Genomic DNA, 21,266 nt, shown 5'->3' on the forward strand with positions numbered 1-21,266 from the left:
GCCCTTGCTACGCCTATCTTCTCTTTCTCTTTGTCATCACTTGAACCTAAAAGCCTGAGAATGATCATCTTAACAATCATATTAGTCCAAGTATTGTGTTGTCATTCGATCACCAAAATCACTTGAAATGGCATAAAAGGTGCCATGTTCCTTACAGATCCAAAACCGACGGCAGAGTCAATTGGACGCACAACCACCTCTCCCCAGCTGAAGCTAAACCCTTCCTCACCAAGGAGGCCTGGGTGGATGGGAAAGACTGGATTAAGTAGAAAGTAGTTACCATGAACATAATGGTGAAAATGATAGCATCATGGGGCACAAAGTGATTGAAGATTAACAAATCGTCTCATACCGTACCACAAGACTGCATGTCCTTGTGTTGCTATTCTTATATATTAGTTAAAGGATAACCGATCGGCCGTACTGAAATTGCAATGTGTAGAACCAAACAAAAAAACTCTTTGCAATCTTCAAAGAAATCAGATCGGCCAGTTTCAGTGCTTGACACCCCTTCCCATTGTCGCTTGGCTAGCTCTGGATGCCGCTGACAAGCCTCCAGCCCAATGAGTGCATGACGAGCACAGGCACGGGTAAAGAAAAGAATTGCTTATTTGACACTAGAAATAATGAGCCTTATCTATTTGACACCCAAACTTAAAATCTTTCCCATATGTCTCCAATTTGATTTTTTTGCCTATATGAAACTACCGTCACTTCCATTACCAATCACCGTTAGAGGTCCCGGGCGGCCCACACGTCAGTCTCCCTTTCTCCCTCTCCATTTTTCTCTTCCTTACTCCTCTCTCTCCTCTTTCTCTTGCTCGCTGTTGATGCTCACTAACGACCATTTCTGGGCATCAACTTGATCAGAAAATCATGAGAGTTTGCATTCCTTTCACGCATCTACATTCAATAAAGTCCCTAAACCACACTTTGCTCTCTAGAATATGCAAGTCGTGTTTTTGAACTAATATGCAGGTTATAAGCAAACTTTGGCCCGACGGAAAATCACAGAAAATATCAGAGCACCGATTCAGGCTCAAATGGACCAAAGAGGCCCAAGAACCGAAGCAAATCAAGTTAGGACAAGCTCTAGCCCGGTGTTCAGACCAGGCCAGGTCCAAACAAGCCCAACCCCCAATAGTTGGGGGCGGTTGGCGCCCTGGCCAGGCCGGCCGACCTATGGGTCGGCCGACTGGGCCTTGGGCCCCACCGCCTCAAACTTGCCACGTGTCACCTCCTCATGAGCTCCCAAGGTCGGTTCTGCTGGGATCCCGCGGTGGCTCCCTCCTATAAATACAAGGGGGGGGGGGGTAGAGATGAAGACACACACACACACACCACTCTTCTCTCTTTCACTTCTTGCTTAGTCTTTAGGCTAGTGGAGTTTAGGTGAAGTCTAGGAGTCATCGAGTCTCCGGAGTTGCTCGAGAGTCTGGTATGGTTTCCTCTCTAGTTCTCTCTTGTAATATTCGGTCGTTTGTAATAGACATAGACTATGGTTACCGATATCTGCATGAAGTATATTATGAGTTGTCGGTCATATGCTTCATGTCATGGTTGCATTATTATCCAATATTTACATTGCTTAATTGCACTGTGCTGGAGATAGTTAATCCTTCGTTCATAGAACTCTATCAACTGTTCCAGTATTCGTATGATTGCTCTAGTGTGATGTCTGTCCATCCGAAGGGTGGGGGCTCCGCGCGGGACACTAGAGTATCCCTTACTAGTGTAGACGTGGTGTCTAGATTAGCTAAGAGTTGCTGGATGTCAACTATACCCACGGTTTGTAGAGGTAGCCGGCAGGTGGTGACAGCCCTGTCCGTGCCTTTTTTTAATCCTCCACGTTCGGTATGGGGGGTAGGAGGTTCATAAAGTCTCCGGGGTGTACGGGCTCCTCCCGTTACTTCGATAGCGATCTCCCTGTTGTGTAGTTTAATCTTTGACAAGCTAACTAATGAGAAAGTGTAGATATAGCTAGTCTAGCACAATTGACTTGAGCTCTGACTTTAACCTTGCTCCCGGACTAGAGTAATATTTATTCTTTTATTCAAGAGAGTAGTCGTGTGTGTGTCACACTATCTCCTACCGTGTTATTATCTTACCCATGTTTATGTACGAGAATACCCAATCTAGATCAGTTTCACTAATTAATCTATATACCATCTCACTCACCGCCTTCCATGCGGAAATATAAATGACACCCCGGTATACTCCCGGGTATAATGCTACAGCGGTATTCCGTGCGCTTGCGGATTTATTCGTCGTTCATGAAATACCTGCCACCCCACTTGGCGTCTGCGGGCGTCGTCGCTGGCTCACAGTGGCGACGTTGGTGGGCGCCAACAAGCATTTTTGGCGCCGTTGCCGGGGAAGGCACAGAGTGGATTATATAGATAAATAGTGAGCTGAAATCAAGATTGGTATTCGCATGCTAAATAGGCTAACTTGGCTTTGTTTCCTTGTTTTTGCTGATATGAAAACAGGGTAGTGTATGACCGGTTTCGACTTGCCGCAAAATTTTCATTCCGATTCAGAGTCACTTCTGAGGAGGACGCGAGCTCATCTCGTATCACCTCGGAGATCACTCCCGGCAGTTGATCCAGTCATCGCATCGTCGTCAGCTCCCAGAGCTATGGCCCAGAAGACACTCCGTGATTATTCTGCTCCGTCTGCTAGCCAGGTCCCCACCGGGCCCGAGGTTAACACCGGAGGTGAGAATTTTGAGATCAAGACGGGTCTCATTACGATGGTGCAGGCCAGCCCATTTTGTGGCAAGGCAAATGAGGATGCCAGTGCTCATCTCCAGCAGTTCCTGGAGCTCTGCAGTACTTTTGTTATCAAGGGTGTATCGCAAGATGCAATCCGACTCCGTCTGTTTCCGTTCTCTCTCTTAGGGAGAGCGAAGCAGTGATTTTATGCTAACAAGGCTGCTGTGGATACTTGGGACAAGTGTGCCAAGGCATTTCTCTCGAAGTTCTTCCCGACGAGTAAGACCAATGCTCTTCGCGGTCGGATTTCGAACTTCCAGCAGGCATCAAGTGAGTCAATTTCGGAAGCTTGGGAGAGGCTTCAGGAGTACATTCTGGCGTGTCCGCACCATGGGATGATCAATTGGCTCATTCTATAGAACTTCTATAACAGGTTGACACAGTCATCTCGTGATCAAGTGGATGCCGCTGCGGGTGGAGGTTTCTTCTCGTTGACTACTGAAAGAGCTACATCATTGATCGAGAAGATGGTTTCCAACCAAGGTTGGAGCGATGATCGCCTCCAACCGCGCCAGCGAGGTATGCACTCTGTCAAGGAGACGGACATGCTCGCTATGAAGATTGATCTCCTCCTCAAGAAATTTAAGGACTATTCCCAAGATAAGGCTCAGATGCATACTCTTCAAGCCTTGGAAGCTCGCATGACGTGCGAGGTCTGCGGGAATGTTGGACATTCGGGCGATAGTTGCCCAGAAAACCAAGAAGAAGCTTTGTTCCTCAATGGCAACAACGGGTTTCGTCCACAAGGAGGTCAGGGGTGGAATCAACCACGCCCATATTATCAAGGAGATAATGGAAATTTAAATTCTTTCAGTCCTAACCAACCTAACTTGATAGATCTTGTCTACGGCCAAGCGAAGATCAATGAGTCCCTTCAGAAGAAGTTTGGCGCTATGGACAAATCCATGGATACTATCCATGCCAAGATGGACGGATTCTCCACAGCCATGAAGAACCAGCTGAGTTTTAACAAGGTGCTAGAAACTCAATTGGCTCAGTTAGCTGCTGCTACACCTGCTGCTGAATTAGGAAAGATTCTTGGGCAACCTGAATCTACTCTAGAGAGTGTGAACATGGTCAATGCTATATGGAAAGAGCCATTTAGCAAAACACCCCTCAGCTATGCAGAGAAGCTCACACGCCCAAGAAGAGGAGCGTGGGGCGAGTTGGCAGCCACAATAAGAGAAGTCCCAGAACCCCAGTGATCAGTTGCTCAATCTTTGATTATGAATTCGATCACGCCCTTTGTGACCTTGCAGCCAGTGTCAACATCATGCCCAAGGTAACTTTCGAGAAGTTAGGCTATCCAACAGTGTCCCCTACCACTATGTGTGTTCAGCTGGCAGATTCCACGATAAGATATCCAGAAGGAGTTGTGGAAAGGTTAATGGTAAAGGTGAAGAATACCTACATATTGGTGGACTTCGTAGTCCTCGATATGGAAGGAGATCTTGGGATCCTGCTCATACTCGGGCGACCATTCCTCAAGGATACAAATGCCAGGATTGATGTAGGGAGAGGAAGAATCAGCCTCCGAATCATGGGAAAGACCATGAAGTTTAGGTTCCAAAACAAGAGAGGTATTCCTGATTCATGAGGATAGTGAGAAACAAGGGCTATGGGCAGAGCCCGGCTAGAATGGTCAAGACTATCATCCCTCTACCAAGCCAGCTTGGGAGGATTGGGAAATTCATACTCCACCAACCGAGCCAGTGGAAGATGATCAGAAGATCCCTGATTTCATCACCAATACAGTATGGGAAGATCTGAAGATCGTCTATCCATCGTCCGAGGATCCTGTTTCTGCGCTGCCGACGCCACCAAACAAGACCAAGAAGGTGTGGCGCAAGAAGAACAAAGCGTCATCGACCGCTACCACTTCTCCAGGTACGGACGAAACGACATCAACCTGACCAGGTATGGAGAAATGTCCTGCTTTTCGACCCTAACCAAGAGCTAGCTTGGGGGAGGTTCCCTCCCCTAAGTCAACTGTATCCCTTTATTTGCTTTCAATAAAATTTGATAAAAAACTTCTAAAAACAAAACAAAGATTTACTGCTTTATTTCCCTTTTCCATGATGCGCGGTAAGAATGTTTTAACTCCCCTTGATAAGTTGAAAGGATGAATGTTACTTTGCTCTATCATGTTGGTTATGCCTAATTTGAAAATAAGAATTCTCTTGAGTTTGAATTTGTTGGTTATACAAATATCCTGCCAATAAACCTGAAAATTCCGTGGGTTGCATATGCTTGATCTGTGTCTAAGTTGTTGTGAATTTAGATATGGTAAATAAAGTTATGCAAGCTTGTTCTAGTAATGCTTGAAGTCTGGAGTTGTTTTCAAAAATAAAATTTAAAAAGTCAAGTTTCCCCAGTGATACGCATTGTCCCACCAAAGCCATATGTCATACTCCATAAAAAAAAAACCTTTATACATATGCTACTTGATGTCCTGTTGAGTTTTGTTAAATTGGGTGACCCTAGTGAGATACTCTTCATGTTTTCTCGATCATAAGCACGTACATGTTCCATCCATTTGCTATATTCCTACACCGGGAAATTAGCACCACCATCCATTCCATAGTAATGATTGCTCCATGTCTTGGTAATTTTTTTCATGGATCATCCCTGAAATAAGAATCAGATTATGGTTGCCCCAAAAAGAAAGAAAAGATGGCATGCCAAAGAAGCATGACCCAAAAAAAAGAAAGAGAAAGAAAGAGAGGGGTAACCAGGTCTCAAAAAAAAAAGAGAGACATGGATGATCTAGAGAAAAGCCATTACCTCAAGGAGTAAGTCCTACTCATCCATCTATCCATCCATTTATATACTTGCACCTTTTGATCGAGATTGCATGACTTGTTTCTCCATGGATCCTCTCTTTGACTTTACAATAAATAGAGCACAAGTATGCCTTGTTCTTATCCTACCTTGAGCTCCACAAAGGCTTGTAGTAGTAGGAAAGATCAAAGGCGACCATCGCCTCGGTAAGGAAATACAAGATGAGTGCCTCGAGAGAGTTATCCTGGAAGCTTTGTCATGTTTTCAAAAATTTTCAAAAAATGTATCTCCAGATGGATTTCAGATCTATGAACAAGTAAGTTTTACTTTATGCACCGTTCTAACTCTCAACAGCTCAAGACAAGGAGACGGCTGGAAAGCCCCATGAAAGAGTAAGGTAATTGAGCAAAGGTATGCTGACCAACTTATTTAAACTTATAGATGAATCTCTTGCTTCAGATTATGACATGACAGGTAGGGTACGAGTCAAAGTGATTTTCTGATCAACAACCTGATTTGTCCTACTTTGCTCGGGACGAGCAAAGGACAGCTTGGGGGATCTTGTTGACGCTCACTAACGACCATTTCTGGGCGTCAACTTGATCAGAAAATCATGAGAGTTTGCATTCCTTTCACGCATCTACATTCAATAAAGTACCTAAACCACACTTTGCTCTGCTTTAGGCTGGGAGCAAGGTAAAAGTCAGAGCTCAAGTCAGTTGTGCTAGGCTAGCTATATCTACACTTTCTCATTAGTTAGCTTGTTAGAGATTAAACTACACAACAGGGAGATCGCTATTGAAGTAACGGGAGGAGCCCATACACCCCCGGCGACTTTATGTACCTCCTACCCCCCCATACCGAATGTGGAGGATTACTAAAAGGCCCGGACAGGGCTGTCACCACCTGCTGGCTACCTCTACAAACCGTGGGTATAGTTGACATCCAGCAACTCTTAGCTAATCTAGACACCGTGTCTACACTAGTAAGGGATACTCTAGTGTCCCGCGCGGAGCCCCCACCCTCCGGATGGATAGACATCACACTAGAGCAATCATACGAATACTGGAGCAGTTGATAGAGTTCTAAGAACAAAAGACTAACTATCTCCAGCACAGGGCAATTATGCAATGAAATTATTGAATAATAATGCAACCATGACAAGAAGCATATAACCGATAACTCAGAATATACTTCAAGCAGATATCGGTAACCATAGTCTAATTCTATTACAAACGACTGAATATTACAAGAGAGAGCTAGAGATGAACCCATACCAGATTCTCGAGCAACTCCGGCGACTCGATGACTCCTAGACTTCTCCTAAACTCCACTAAGCCTAAAGACTATGCAAGAAATGCAAGAGAGGTGAGTGAAGTGTGATGTGTGTGTGTGTCCTATTCTCTACCCCCTCCCCTTGTATTTATAGGAGGGAGCCAACGGCCGCAGCACCCCAAACCGACCTAAAGGAGCAACAGGGAGCCGCCACGTGGAAAAGCTGAGGCGGTGGGGCCCATGGGCCTGGTCGGCCGACCTATAGGTCGGTCGGCCTGCCCTGGCCACCAACCGCCCCCAACCGCTGGGGGTTGGGCTTGTCTGGGCTTCCTCTTGTCCTAAAGTTGAGGTACGGCCTGTCTCATCTGGGTTTGCTTCAGTTCTTGGGCTTCACTTGGTCTATTTGAGCCTGAATCGGTACTCTAATATTTTCTGTGATTTTCTGCTGGACTAAAGTGTGCTTGCAACCTGCATATTAGCTCAAAAACACAACTTGCATATTCTAGAAGGTAAAGTGTGGTTTAGGGACTTTATTGAATATAAATGCGTGTAAGAAATGCAAACTCTCATGATTTTCTGATCAAGTTGACGCTTGTAAATGGTCGTTAGTGAGCGTCAACATTTAGAAACGTCGTACTATCAAGGGGGACGTCGATTCAATGGTTGTGACCAAGTTCTAGTGCTCAAAGAACCTAAACAAAACCTATGAGAGATCTTTGTCACACAAATATTCCAAAAGAAGCAGCCGTGAGTGAGACAGTGTGCTGAGTCCGGATTGTCCAGACTTCAGCCCGGAATGTCCGGGGTCCCGAGTATCCGGACTCTTTACCCGGAGTATCCGGGTACCTTTTAGCCAATGGCTAATTTTTTGAGAGTGGGGTATAAATACCCCTCTTACCTCCTCTCTTACTCTCTCTCTCTCTTGCTCATTTCAAACCAGAACAGTTCCTAACCCTAGGACAAGTCCTCTCACTCCCTCCCTTTGATTCTTGAGTGATTTCTTGAGGGATTCAAGTGAGAGACTTGCAAGAGAAGAGATTCGAGCTAGTGAGCATCCATTCCAACCCTTGAGCACTAGTTCTTCATCAAGCCCGCGGATTCAAGTCTTTTACTCTTGGAGCTTTGAGGTCCTAGACGGCTAGGCGTGCTCGTGAGTGCTCTAGCTGCATTGTGAGCTCCACAGGAAGTTTGTAAGCTTCATTCCTCTTCGAAGAATCCATAGTAAGTGACCTTGGGCTTGAGCGTTGGTCTCGCCCTTAGGTGAGGAGCATAGGGGTTCTTGAGTGCCGTCTCTTGAACTCTTCCTCAACGGAGACGTAGCACCTTCGGGTGTGAACTTTGGGAAACAAATCATGCATCTCTTGTCTTTGCTTTACTTGTTTCTACTTGTTACTTGCTTGCAAGTTTGACTTTGTTAGGGTTTGGGATCGATCTACTTGTTTACAAGGTTCTTGTCTATCTTGCCTGGTAGAACTATCTTAGAAGCATCTACTGGTAATCTCTATTTCACTTGATTCAAGTTACACACTTCATTTATCAGTTTTTGGGCATGTTGCACTATGACCCGGATAGTCCGGGTTTTACACCCGGATAGTCCGAACAGCCCGGAGTATCCGGACCCCAACCCCCGACAGTCCAGGTCACTTGTTACTGACCCGATTTTTAAGTGTTTTAATTTCATATTAAGCTTATTCACCCCCTCTAGGCATCTTCAGATCCTCTCAATTGGTATCAGAGCTTGGATCTCCGTGTTTGAGCTTAATAGCTTGGAGAATGAAGGAAGATGTCGGGGGAACACTCTCCCAAGAGTCCCGTTGATCCGACAGGTTAGGAAGACAAGGACAAGAACAAGCATGATGATGGTAAACCTGAGAATGAGGAACAAGATGAGTCAAGTGGCTCGAAAGGGAATAAAAAGAAAAACAAGAAGGATGATGACACCTCGGAGTCAAGTGATGACGAGATGTCATATAAAGAATGGAAGGCATGGAAGAAGGAGCAAAAATTGAAGAGCAAAAAGAAGAAGAAAGCTAGCTCCAAGATTGTGATTAACTCAAGTGATGACTCGGATTTCGATCACAAGCGAAGATCATTTCACAATTCTAGCAAGAGTGAGTTATCAAAAGGCAAGAAGAAGGTTGAGTATCACCGTGTGTCTCATGACTATACATTCCAACTTCCTAGTGACCATGGTGCATCAATTCATATGGGAAAGCCTCCTTTCTTTGATGGAACCGGTTACAATCAATGGAAAACCAAAATATTTGGATACTTGAATGCAATTCATAAGGACCTATGGAAAGTTGTGGAAGGTGGATGTGAAATTCCGGATGAAGATGAGACTCCAACACCATTGCAATAATATGTACTTCAAAGAAACTTTCCAGCCTTGAACATCCTTCACACATCCGTGAGCCCGGAAGAGTTTGATAAGATAGAGGATGCACCAACCGCCAAGGATGCTTGGGACACTCTCCAAGTCAACCACCAAGGTTCAAGAAAAGTTCGTGAGTCAAGAATCAAGACATTGGAAGACGAGCTAAGTCTTTTCTCCATGAAAAAGGATGAGAGTGTCAAGGAAATGTACAATAGGATGAAGAAGATCACCAATCAAATCAAATCACTTGGAGGTGATAAATGGGGTGATCGTGAGATTATGGACAAGCTCTTGACCATGTATATGGCTAGGGATGTCACTTTACCTAGCTTGATAGGAGCCGAATGTGGATTCATGCCCTTCACCGCCGAAAATATTCTTGCAAGAATTGAAGCTCATCATGATCAACTTAGAAAAGTCAAGACAAATCAAGATTTGGCCGAGCTTCAAGAGCAAGCGGCAAAGAACAATGGCATAGCATTGCAAGCAAGTTCTAAAGGCAAAGAGAAATCAAATAAATCATCCAAGAATGAAAAATCTAGCGATGAAGAGGATGATGAGATTGATGATGAGCAAATGGCCTTGTTTATCAAGAATTTTAGAAGAGTATTTAGAAATGGCAACTTCCGGGACTATGGCAAGAACAAGGGCAAATATGAACCAAGAAGAAGATCCAACAAGCCATGCTTTGGGTGCAAGAAACTTGGGCATTTCATTGCGGATTGCCCAGAAGAGAAGAAAAAGAACAAAGATGACAAAGAAGGATCTTCCAAGAGAGAAAGACCAAGATACAAGAAACAAGCCGGTGAAGCCCACCTTGGTCAAGAATGGGATTCTCAAGAAGAAAGTGAATCCAAGAATGTAGAAGTTGCTACCATGGCATTCAAAGCCTCTCCTCATCACTCCACTACCCTATTTGAAGATCTAATCGATGATGAGGATCAAGATCAAATCATATGTATCATGGCGAAGAATGTAAAGGTAAACACTCCAAACTCATCGGATGATGAATTAGATGAGGAAGATGAAGTTGCTAGTTTAATTAGTCAATATGGCAAAAAGGGTGCAACTAAAATAATGAAACTAATGATGAAAATAGATGAGTTAGAGGAAACTCTTGAATCTCAAGAAGAATTGCTTAGGCTAGAGAGAGAAACCTCTAACACTCTTGATAAGGACCTTGCCATTGAAAGGAAGGAAAACAAGAGGATTAAGGACTCTCTCAAAACCAATGACAATATTCTTCTTGAGGTAAGAGAGTTGCTCACTAATGAAAATGAAAAAGTGAATGACTTAACCAAGAAATACTCCTTGGTAGAGGACACCAATGCTAACTTGAGAAGTGAAAATGTAAAACTTCAAGAAAGCTTTAGCTTACAAGCCATTCACAAGGCACTTGAGGTTGAGCACAACACTACTCTTGAGAGCTACTCAAAAGTTAGTGAGAAATCTAGTTCATCCATTCCATCAACAAGTAATGGTTGTGCACGTTGTTATAACATTGATATTCAAACTTGTGATACTAACCATGTTGAGATGAATGCCATGAAGAAGGAAATTAGTAGTCTCACTCAATTATTGCAAGAAGAAATATCCCCAAATGAGCAATCATCCAAAACAAATCCCGACTCAAGGGTTGGTGAGTTTGAGAAGCACACCAAAGGATTTGGCTCAAGGTACATGAGCAAGTTTGGATTTGAGAAAGGCAAAGGCCTTGGCAAAAATGAGCAAGGCATTCCACAATCCATTCCATATGTCAAGAACAACAAGACTGCCACTTTGGGAGCAAATGGAGGTCTTGTGAACATGACTACTCCCATCCGCAAGGGAGAAAAGAAGAATCAATCATCAAGTCATGTTAAGTTCATCAAGAGAGGAACAACATGTGATAAGGGTACCAAGGTTGTTGCATCCTCATCAAAGCAAAACAAGTTCAAGAATTCAAGCAAGTCACAAACACAAGAATCGTCTTCACATGTATTCTTTTATGCGAATTTTGTGTTGACTAGAAACCACCGTGGTAAAGTGGTTGCTAAGTTTGTTGGTCACCGCACTTTTAACACTAAAGTAAAGAGTTGTGTGTGGGTGCCCAAGGTGCTTGTGACTAACGTTCAAGGACCCAAGTATTGTTGGGTACCTAAAAGAAAAGAGTAATATTGTTTTGTAGGGATACTCCTCTGGTAGATCAGCTTAGGTGATCAATAGTGGTTTTACAAATCATATGACCGGAGAAAGGAGTATGTTTGATTCGTTGACAAAGTCAAGTGGTGATCACTACATCACATTTGCCGGTAATGAAAGAGGAAAAGTGCTTGGAACCGGTAACATTACTTTAAACTCACAATTTAATATCTCAAAGGATCTTTTAGTTGATACACTTGGGTACAATTTGTTGTCCATTTCACAACTTTGTGCCTCGGGCTTCAATTGCCTTTTCACTAATGAGGGTATGTCCGTCATTAGAAGAAGCGATGACTCCGTTGCCTTCAAGGGTGTGCTCAAGGGAAAGCTATATCTTGTGGACTTTTCACAAGAGAAAGCTCAACTTGACACATGTTTGGTGGCAAAGTCTAGCTTGGGTTAGTTATGGCATCGCCGACTAACTCATGTTGGGATGAGAAATCTCAACAAGCTTCTAAAGGGGGATCACAACCTAGGACTAACAAATATTTCCTTTGAGAAAGATCGTGTGTGTAGTGCTTGCCAAGCGGGAAAACAAGTTGGTGTTCCGCATCCATCAAAGAGCATCGTCACCACCCTCAAGCCATTTGAACTCCTCCATATGGACCTCTTCGGGCCGGTGGCTTACATTAGTATTGGTGGTAACAAATATGGTTTTGTCATTATTGATGATTATTCTCATTTCACTTGGGTAATCTTTTTGCATAACAAAAGTGTAGTACAAGAAACATTCAAGAAATTTGCAAAGAGAGCCCAAAATGAGTTTGAAACCAAGATCAAGAGAGTAAGAAGCGACAATGGCACCGAATTCAAGAACACCAACATAGAAGAATATCTTGATCAAGAAGGAATTGGTCATGAATTCTCGATATCATACACATCTCAATAAAATGGAATTGTTGAGAGGAAGAATAAAACTCTCATAGAAGCCGCAAGAACAATGCTTCATGAATACAAGATCTCGGATCAATTTTGGGTGGAAGCAATTAATACGGCATGTCATGCAATCAACCGCCTCTATCTTCACAAGATCTTGAGCAAGACGGCATATGAGCTACTTCTTGGTAAAAAGCCAAATGTTTCATACTTTAGAGTCTTCGGGATTAAGTGCTTCATTCTAAACAAGAAAAACAAAACTTCTAAGTTTGCTCCTAAAGTAGATGAATGGTTTTTTCTTGGTTATGCCTCAAATGCTCACGGCTATCGGGTCTTCAACAAAACCTCCGGTTGCGTTGAGATTGCGTGTGACGTGACATTTGATGAATCTAATGGCTCTCAAGGAGAGCAAGTTGATGATGTTGTAGGAATGGAGGAACCATCAAGCAAGGCGATCAAGAAGCTAGCCATTGGAGAGATCAAGCCTCAAGAATAAGAAGATCAAGATGAGGATGAGATGGTGTTTCCAAGTACATCAAGAACACATTCCGCAGCGCATTCCGGAAACTCCAGAAATCAAGCCGTAGACTCCTGGTCTCAAATTCGATCTAACCAAAAAGAGGACCGGAGTATCCGAGATATGGATCAAGAACCACCATCCGATTATCAAGATCAACCTCAAGTTGAAGAAGAGGCTCAACAAGTTCAACAACAATCACAAGTGTCTCATCCAAGAGTACATCAAAGTATCAAAAAGGATCATCCGGTGGACAACATCCTTAGAAGCATAACTAAAGGGGTAACCACTCGTTCTCGTTTGGCTACCTTTTGTGAACATTACTCGTTTGTTTCTTTCTTGGAGCAACTAAAGGTAGATGAAGCCTTGGATGATCCGGATTGGGTGATGGCCATGCAAGAGGAGTTGAACAACTTCACTCGGAATGAAGTCTGGTCCTTAGTAGAAAGACCCAAACAAAATGTCATAGGAACCAAGTGGGTCTTTCGAAACAAGCAAGATGAAAATGGGGTGGTAACAAGAAACAAAGCAAGGTTGGTTGCCCAAGGATTCACGCTAATCAAAGGTTTGGATTTTGGTGAGACTTATGCTCCCGTATGTAAGCATCTAGGCCCTTAAGGTTTGTTTCGGTGATTAATGACAACCATTATTGTGACTAATGAGTTTGTGCAGCTTAATGAAATATTATCGCTCATTGGATCATATGTTAAAGAGGCCCCTCAATTTCATTATTCAAAAAGGCGATCTCGGTATTCAACTCAAGTATATAACAAGACTAAGGATCTTTCTAGTCCTAAGTGTCGCAAGGTTGAAAAGGACACTTAGGTTAGTATAGGTTTTATAGTTTTGTAGAGGTCGCACTATTAAGAGGGGTTAAGGCCAAGTAACTTGAGCATGGACATGGTCAATTAAAAATAGATGCACACTATGGTCACTCAGGTTCTTAGAAGTTCAAATAAGTGGTTTTCAACTTATATTTCAAGAATATTTGGATTTCATTCAAGACTCAAATCAGAAAAGGCAAAATCAGAAAAAAGTCTATACACCGGTTTAACCGACGACTCCAATTTTCTATACGTCGGTTAAACACAGTTATTAGAGTCTGGACAAGTGCATACACTGGATCAACCGACGATATTTGAAAATTAACGTCGGTGCAGTTGTCCAGAACGTTGGTTTTTCCAGGGATTTCTAAGGTTATACTCACCGGTTAAACCGACGATGGATTTGAGTTAGCGTCGGTGCAGTTGTCCAGAGAGTTGGTTTTTCAGTTGATCAGTGGACAACTACACTCATCGGTTAAACCGATGTTACGTCGGTTAAATTGCCCGAGTTGTAACAGCTAGTTTTCCAAATGGGCATTTTACATTCATCGATTAAACCGACAATGACTTTTGGAGGACCGACGGATTAACCGGCGTTGCGTACTTTTCTGGCAGCTTTTCTCCAACGGCTCTATCCGCGTGAGCTGCCTATATATACCCCTCCAATGGGTCATTTTGATGTCTCTTGACACCAGGCAACATTCATACACTCATACTATTGTTGAGAGCCACCTAGAGCTTCATATTCCACTCATTTGATCATTCAATCATCCAAGAAGCAAGACTAAGGACTTGAGTAGAGAGAAGCTTGTGTGCATCCATTCTTGGTGATCGGTTCTTGCTCAAGTGAAGGCCCTAGCTTGTTACTCTTGGTGATTGGCAGCACCTAGGCGATCTTGGTGATTGAGGTGTTTCTTTCGGAGCTTGCCAAGTCGACTGTGGGAGCCCAAGAAGGTTGTACGTGGATTGAGCTCCACCACGCCGGAATGGTGAACAGAGACTCTTAGTGAGCACCCTCGTCGTGGTGACTTGGGAGGTGACAAGACTCTTAGTGAGTGTCACAACGTGGATTAGGGGTGTGTGCCAACACATCGACACCACGGGAAAAAAACCGGTCGTCTCTTGCCCACTCTTTACATTCAAGCACTTACTTTCATGCAATTATTCATGTGCTTGACCCTAGAGATCATAACTTAGCTCTACCTTGCTTAGTTTCATATCTTGTTGTATCCTTTATAGCTTGTGTAGTTTGCTTAGTTAGCCGGTTGGTGAATTGAGCCTTACTAGTATTGCATAGGTTAAGATTGCTTTATTTTGTTTTAAAAATTTGAAAAAGGCCTAATTCACCCCCCCTCTTGGTCCATCGATCCTTACACCGTAGCTAGGCTTGAGTCAATTCGTATATTACTTGCCTATGCTACTCACCATGATTTTAAGCTATATCAAATGGATGTGAAAAGTGCATTTCTTAATGTATCAATCTCTGAATTGGTATATGTTGAGCAACCACCGGGCTTTGAAGACCCCAAGTTTTCAAACCACGTCTTCAAGCTCCATAAGGCGCTCTATGGGCTAAAGCAAGCTCCTAGAGCATGGTATGAATGTCTTAAGGATTTTTTCTTAAGGAAAGGCTTTGAGATAGGCAAAGCCGATCCCACTCTTTTCACTCGAAAAGTTGATAAAGATATCTTTGTGTACCAAATATATGTCGATGACATCATATTTGGCTCTACTAATTAAACTTGGTGCGAGGATTTTAGTAGGATTATGACAAAAAAATTCGAGATGTCCATGATGGGCGAGTTGACCTTCTTCCTTGGATTTCAAATCAAACAACTCAAGGATGGCACTTTCATTAGTCAAACTAAGTACACCAAAGATATGCTAAAGAAGTTTAACATGAAAGATGCCAAACCCATCAAAACTCCAATGTCTGCACAAGGACATCTTGATCTAAATGAAGAAGGAAAGGCCGTGGATCAAAAGGTATATCGCTTCATGATTGGATCTCTTCTTTACCTTTGTGCATCTAGGCCCGATATTATGTTTAGTGTGTGCATGTGTGCAAGGTTTCAAGCTAATTCGAAAGATGTCATTTGATGGCGGTTAAAAGAATCTTGAGATACTTAGTTTTCACTTCTATCCTTGGCTTGTGGTATCTCAAAGGCTCATTTTTCGACCTACTTGGCTATTCCGATTCGGATTATGCCGGTTGCAAAGTAGATCGAAAGAGTACTACGGGGACTTGTCAATTTCTTGGCCGGTTCTTGGTAGCATGGAGCTCAAAGAAACAAAATTCGGTTGCTTTGTCCACGGCGGAGGCCGAATATGTCGCCGCCGGTGCATGTTGTGCACAACTCTTGTGGATGAAGCAAACATTTAGTGACTTTGGTTGTCATTTTAGTGCAATTCCCCTCTTGTGTGACAACGAGAGCGCAATCAAACTAGCTAACAACCCGGTGCAACACTCCCGAACAAAACACATAGATATAAGACATCATTTCTTACGGGATCATGAGGCTAAGGGAGATATTGCTTTACGACATGTAAGCACCGACATGCAACTTGCCGATATCTTTACCAAGCCTCTAGATGAATTAATTAGAATATATGTGCATGCGAGTCATACTTTCTTTCCCTTCTCGCGTGGATCAACAAGACCTCAGCTCTATCGGCAACTCCATCGGCTCCCATGTCGATGCTTAATTAGAATAAATTCAAATATGATAGAAGGCTCGCTGCCCCGGGCAAATAAGATATATAATTTACTATTCAAATTCATAGCCTTGTATTTAACATTGATCTTGTAAAGATTTATAAAAATAAACCTCAAATTTATCATATATATTCTCAAATAATAGATATAAAAATTCGAATACGGATCGGATACGGATTCGAATCTTTTTTCACCTTTTTAATTGTAGGGAGCAAATAATACTTAAAAAATCTATACAAAATTTTATTCTTATGTGTAATAATATGTTTGATAATATAAAAAAAGTTTAGCATAAAATTTTAACATATCTATTTTAAAATATCAAATTGGTTCTAAGAATTCAGATGTTTAGATCCATCCTTAGCTGCCCACGACTCCTGCGGGGACTCTTCTCTTCTCGGAATAATCTGGATTTGTTGGCCAAAATCCGGTGTCAACAGTACCCACTTCAAGTTTATAAAGAAAGTCGTTTTGGACAAGATTTAGATCAAATATTGGGAATATAAATCATGAATAACTTCTAAGTTATTGAGCTTCAAAATGTAAAAAACCACGTGAATAGATTTATCTTTAAAAATACCAAACTGGGAGCACATGAGGTTGTCATGCCTGTTCTGCAGATTCAAATTTAACAGCAAATTAATTTAACACATTAGTTTGATATAGAACCGGCCAATTGGTAGCGAGGATGGAACCCTATCGACAACAAAATGACAAACAATCACATGAATGGTGTTGGCCTACTGTTCAATATATATTATTCCGCCAGTTCCAATGATGATAATTGTATTACGCATTGATATATTTTGTGAAACATGGGAGAAGAAGAATTAATATATATTACTAGTATATAATTGCAAACTGAATTATAAACTCACATAAAATGTTAGTCATGAAATCTAATTTCTGTTGGCGAGTATAAATTCAGAAGAGCAGCAGCATCTGTCTATTACTCCTGCCATTTAGGTCTATTGTGCAGTTTTTCACTTTGTGCTGTTTCCTTCATGAACGCAGTATTATGTGCCACGATGCTTCTGCTTTTCAATATATGCCTCTGTTATTCAATATTATCTTCACTATGGAAACATATATTGTCAAACATTAGCACAAGCAAACTATATAGAAAGTAAAATACATTCATACAGTTTTAACCCATAACAATGTACGGGCATTTTTGTTAGTCAATACAAATGTGACATTATTATTCTCTTCAACCAGATTACATCACACTGTTCTCATTAGTTTATTCCAATGTCGACCATGTGACCTTCACTGAGATAGAGGCGACTTCAAGGTCTATTTGCTGTATAGCACATCCATGTACCTTAGCTTCAAAGAAACAGCAACGTTCTAGTACTTCTCCTTTGTGGCCAACCTTGAGCTTTAGTTGAATCGCAGTATCCACCGGGACAGCGATCACATAATTTCTTAATCCACGGGGCTCACCAATAGTGCCACCAAAAAGCTGAAATTCTTTACGTACCTCATCCATCGAAACTACACAGCCGAGAGACAAAGAAAAACCATTCGCCATTCTGGATATGACTAATTGTACTGTAGCCTCCACTCCACTGTAAATATTTGTTAAACACATGTCCACAGCACCAGCATTGCCATTAATGCGAGCAACACGTGGACTATAGGGCATTCGTACATCGTAAAATTCTATAATTCCATCGATCAACTGAAGATCATTTTCCTCGTATTCCCCGTTCTTGATTCTCATGTCAAACTCAAACATAATCTCATATGACAGTGCGATTCCTCTCTTAGGACCAGTCATTTCTATAAGAGAATCCTGTAAGATTATTCCAATGTTATTAACTCTTCACAGCAAAAGAAAAAAAATATCAAAATTATCATCCTTACAAGCCAGATCAGATTTTGTCCTTAACTTTGCAATCATAATAAAATATGAATTCTTATAAACATAGATCTTACTGACCACAATTCTAGAATCTAGCTTATTAAACTGGTCGAGTTTTTTTAAGAAACAAGTACTATAAGCAACTAAACTTACTAAGCCAGTGAAGCAATCAAGACGGTATACAGAAATAGAAAACAAAAGAATGGGGAAAAAACTAGAACAAGGTCGGTGTAGTTGCAAAATAGACGAATGAAAAACTTCAGAACACACATTTGGAACATAGAAATCGTAAACCTGGGAAGCTAGAGTATGGTGGGACCTATGAGCAAAAAAAGCCTAGCAGGCACTACCATCATATAGATTGCATCCCTTACAGCTACAGACAAATTGACCCGGCAAGCTGTGGCCCCATCATCAATGAGAATAGCTAAAAGCAAAACCATTCATTCTTATCCAATCTGTGTCATCCATCCATATCATTCTCGGTTGTTGCCTTCTAGTTCTTCGTCGCCATTTTTTGTTCCGATCTAATCATTATCATAATTATCATGATCAATGTTCGACAAGGCGCTGTTCCGCGGCCGCCTAGGCACGCCTAATCGCTAGGCGGAGGGTGACCGCGGGGCCTAGGGGGTAAGCGGGCACCTAGGCGGCGGCGGCGACTAGGCGGGAAAAGGTGGTGCTGAGGCGGCGAGGAAGCGGCGCGGAGGCGAGCGAGGCGGCGCGGAGGCGGGCGAGCGGCAGGGTTGACTGATTTTCGTGGGGTGGGAGCGCGCGCAGGCAGGAGCGCACGGGCGGGAAAAATTGGCGCTAGCAGGAGCAGCACGGAAGGATAAGGAGGAGGGATAGGGAAAATGAAAGAGAAGGAAACAGAGGAGCTGGTGCCCGCCACCGCCGCCATTGGAGTTGGAGCTCGTCGTCCCCGTCCTTGCCTCCATCTCCCTGCCACTCCCTGAGCTGCTCCCTCGACTCCCAGGCGACCTGACCCCGGGCTCGTCCCTCGCCACGCTCCAGCAAGCCCGTGGTCCGGAGGCCCGAGCTGCTTGCTTCCGGCTGCCACGACGCGGTGACGCCCAAGGTATGTCCTCTGCTCTGCTCCTCCCTTCTCTGCGGCTCTGCTCCTCCTCTGCAGCTCTGCTCCTTCCTCCTCTACTGGCTGGTGCCCAACTCATCCTTTTGCAGATCTGCAGGTAGACTCTGCTCTGGTCCTCCCTCCTCTGCTGGTTGCTGCTCGACTCCTCCCTCTAGTTCCCCTTTGTAACCATGGCTCTTATAGTGGTCATGTGCATTTTATTATTGCTTGAGTGTGGATAGTGCCTATGGATTGCAGATTATTTTGTGTAAAATATACATGTGCATCTAGATTGCTGGATTCTTTTTGTATTATATGTCTTATTGCCTCTGCAGCTGTGTAGTTTAAGTATAATTACTGAATCTGTGCATCAATTTAATAATCAACATGCACATGTAGGATGTCGACACCTGAGACTAGAACCAATGAGACCAATGTGACTGCTGTAGAGAATCTCTTGAAGAGGAATTCAGATGATGTGGGATGGGAGTATGGGGTTCTAATTGATGCTCAGAATAAGGACGAAGTGAAGTGCAAGTTTTGCGGTCACCAAAGCACTGGAGGGGTTTATCGATTGAAGCAACATGTGGCCAATGTTGGAAAAAATGTGAAGAAATGCAGGGAGAGCACTCAGGAAGCTAAAGAAAAGTGCAAGAAATCACTAGATGAGTCAAAAAGGAAGAGGGAGGAAAAGACTGTCCGTGAGCTAGAGCTTAGAGAAGAGGTCAATGTTTCTCGGGTTGGAGAGGATGATGATGAAGTAACTTGTGTTGGAAGCTCCGAGCCTCACAAATTAGGACCCATTGATAAGTGGACTCGTGCTATTGATCCTAAAGCAACAAAAACTGAATCTTTGAAGCAACAAAAGTTGAACAAGGAGCTTTGGAAGGAAAGAACACGTGAGGTGCAGAAATATATTGCAAGATGGGTCTATACACATGGTAATTATCTAGTCACCCTTACTGCCATGATGCCATCTATTGTTCTGTTTGTATTTTTCCAATTTAAGAACATTTTGAAACTGAATACTAATGGCCTTTATTCATACCCTTTTTGCAGCCATACCATTTAATGCTTGTGACAATGATGAATTCAGATCCACAAATTCATCTCAATGCGCACGGTTCTCCCGAAATATTTCATACAATTGCTGATGTAAGCAAAGAAAGGAGGTACAAACTGACCGTTAAAGAAGTAGAAGCTGATCTGGGATGCTAGATGCTGACGCCATGAGTGGAACATCTCGTCGAGGAGGCCACCAATAACGCGAAGCAGGGCTCAAGAAGCCGACGTTAGATCCTAGAGTCCACCGCCAGAGGTGCAGCATCTGCGCAGACAGCGCGACGTGGCGAGAAGGATTTAGAAGAGGGCAAAGAGCGAAAGGAAAGAACAAAATGGGGCAGCATCCGTTGGAGCCGACCCCATGGATTTTGACCTGACGGAAGCGATTTGCAGCCTGGATGAATCTGCGCGGAATAGCGTCGCGTCCGGTGGGGTTGCGGCGGGAGAGGCTGCGGCTACGGAGTGGAAGGGACGCGCATCCGGTGGGGTTGCGGTGGGAGCGGCTGCGGCTACGGAGTGGAAGGGACGCGGGGAGAGGATAAGAGTTAGGGTTAGAGAGTGGCTTATAAGACTAATGGGCCTTATTTTCTAGCGGGCTTATGGGCCAAATCTCTATCCTACGAAAGCTACACCAAGTGACGGTACGCACACCTCTATGGGCCACGGCCCACTCTCTCCGCCGCATAGAGTGAACACCGAATTCTCTTTTCTGCGCACGGCCCAGCGACGGAACGATCTAGCTTCTGCCCCTTTTGCATGAGGCCTGCGCTGCCATGCATGCATGCATGCATATACGCGCCCTCCTTGCATGCGCTTTTTTACAAAGGATTTGCATGCACATTGTGGCCATGCTTGCATGAGCTTTCCTTTTTCTTTAAGGATCTGAGCGCATGCTGTCCACTCACATACGTTAACTATGAATAAAAAACCATAATTTTTAAACT

General features: G+C 43.3%; 1 protein-coding gene across 1 annotated transcript; it reads left to right on the top strand.

The window, feature by feature from the left end:
• Window positions 1-19,461: 19,461 nt before the first annotated feature.
• LOC120674871 lies at window positions 19,462-20,414 on the top strand. The gene is made up of 2 exons (XM_039955973.1): window positions 19,462-20,201; window positions 20,320-20,414. Exons 1-2 carry the CDS (start codon window positions 19,661-19,663, stop codon window positions 20,412-20,414), a joined length of 636 nt encoding a protein of 211 aa, XP_039811907.1. The 5' UTR covers window positions 19,462-19,660.
• The last annotated feature ends 852 nt before the right edge of the window (window positions 20,415-21,266 follow it).

This window comes from Panicum virgatum, chromosome 5N (assembly GCF_016808335.1).
Source record: "Panicum virgatum strain AP13 chromosome 5N, P.virgatum_v5, whole genome shotgun sequence".
In the NCBI taxonomy this organism is placed as follows: Eukaryota; Viridiplantae; Streptophyta; class Magnoliopsida; order Poales; family Poaceae; genus Panicum; species Panicum virgatum.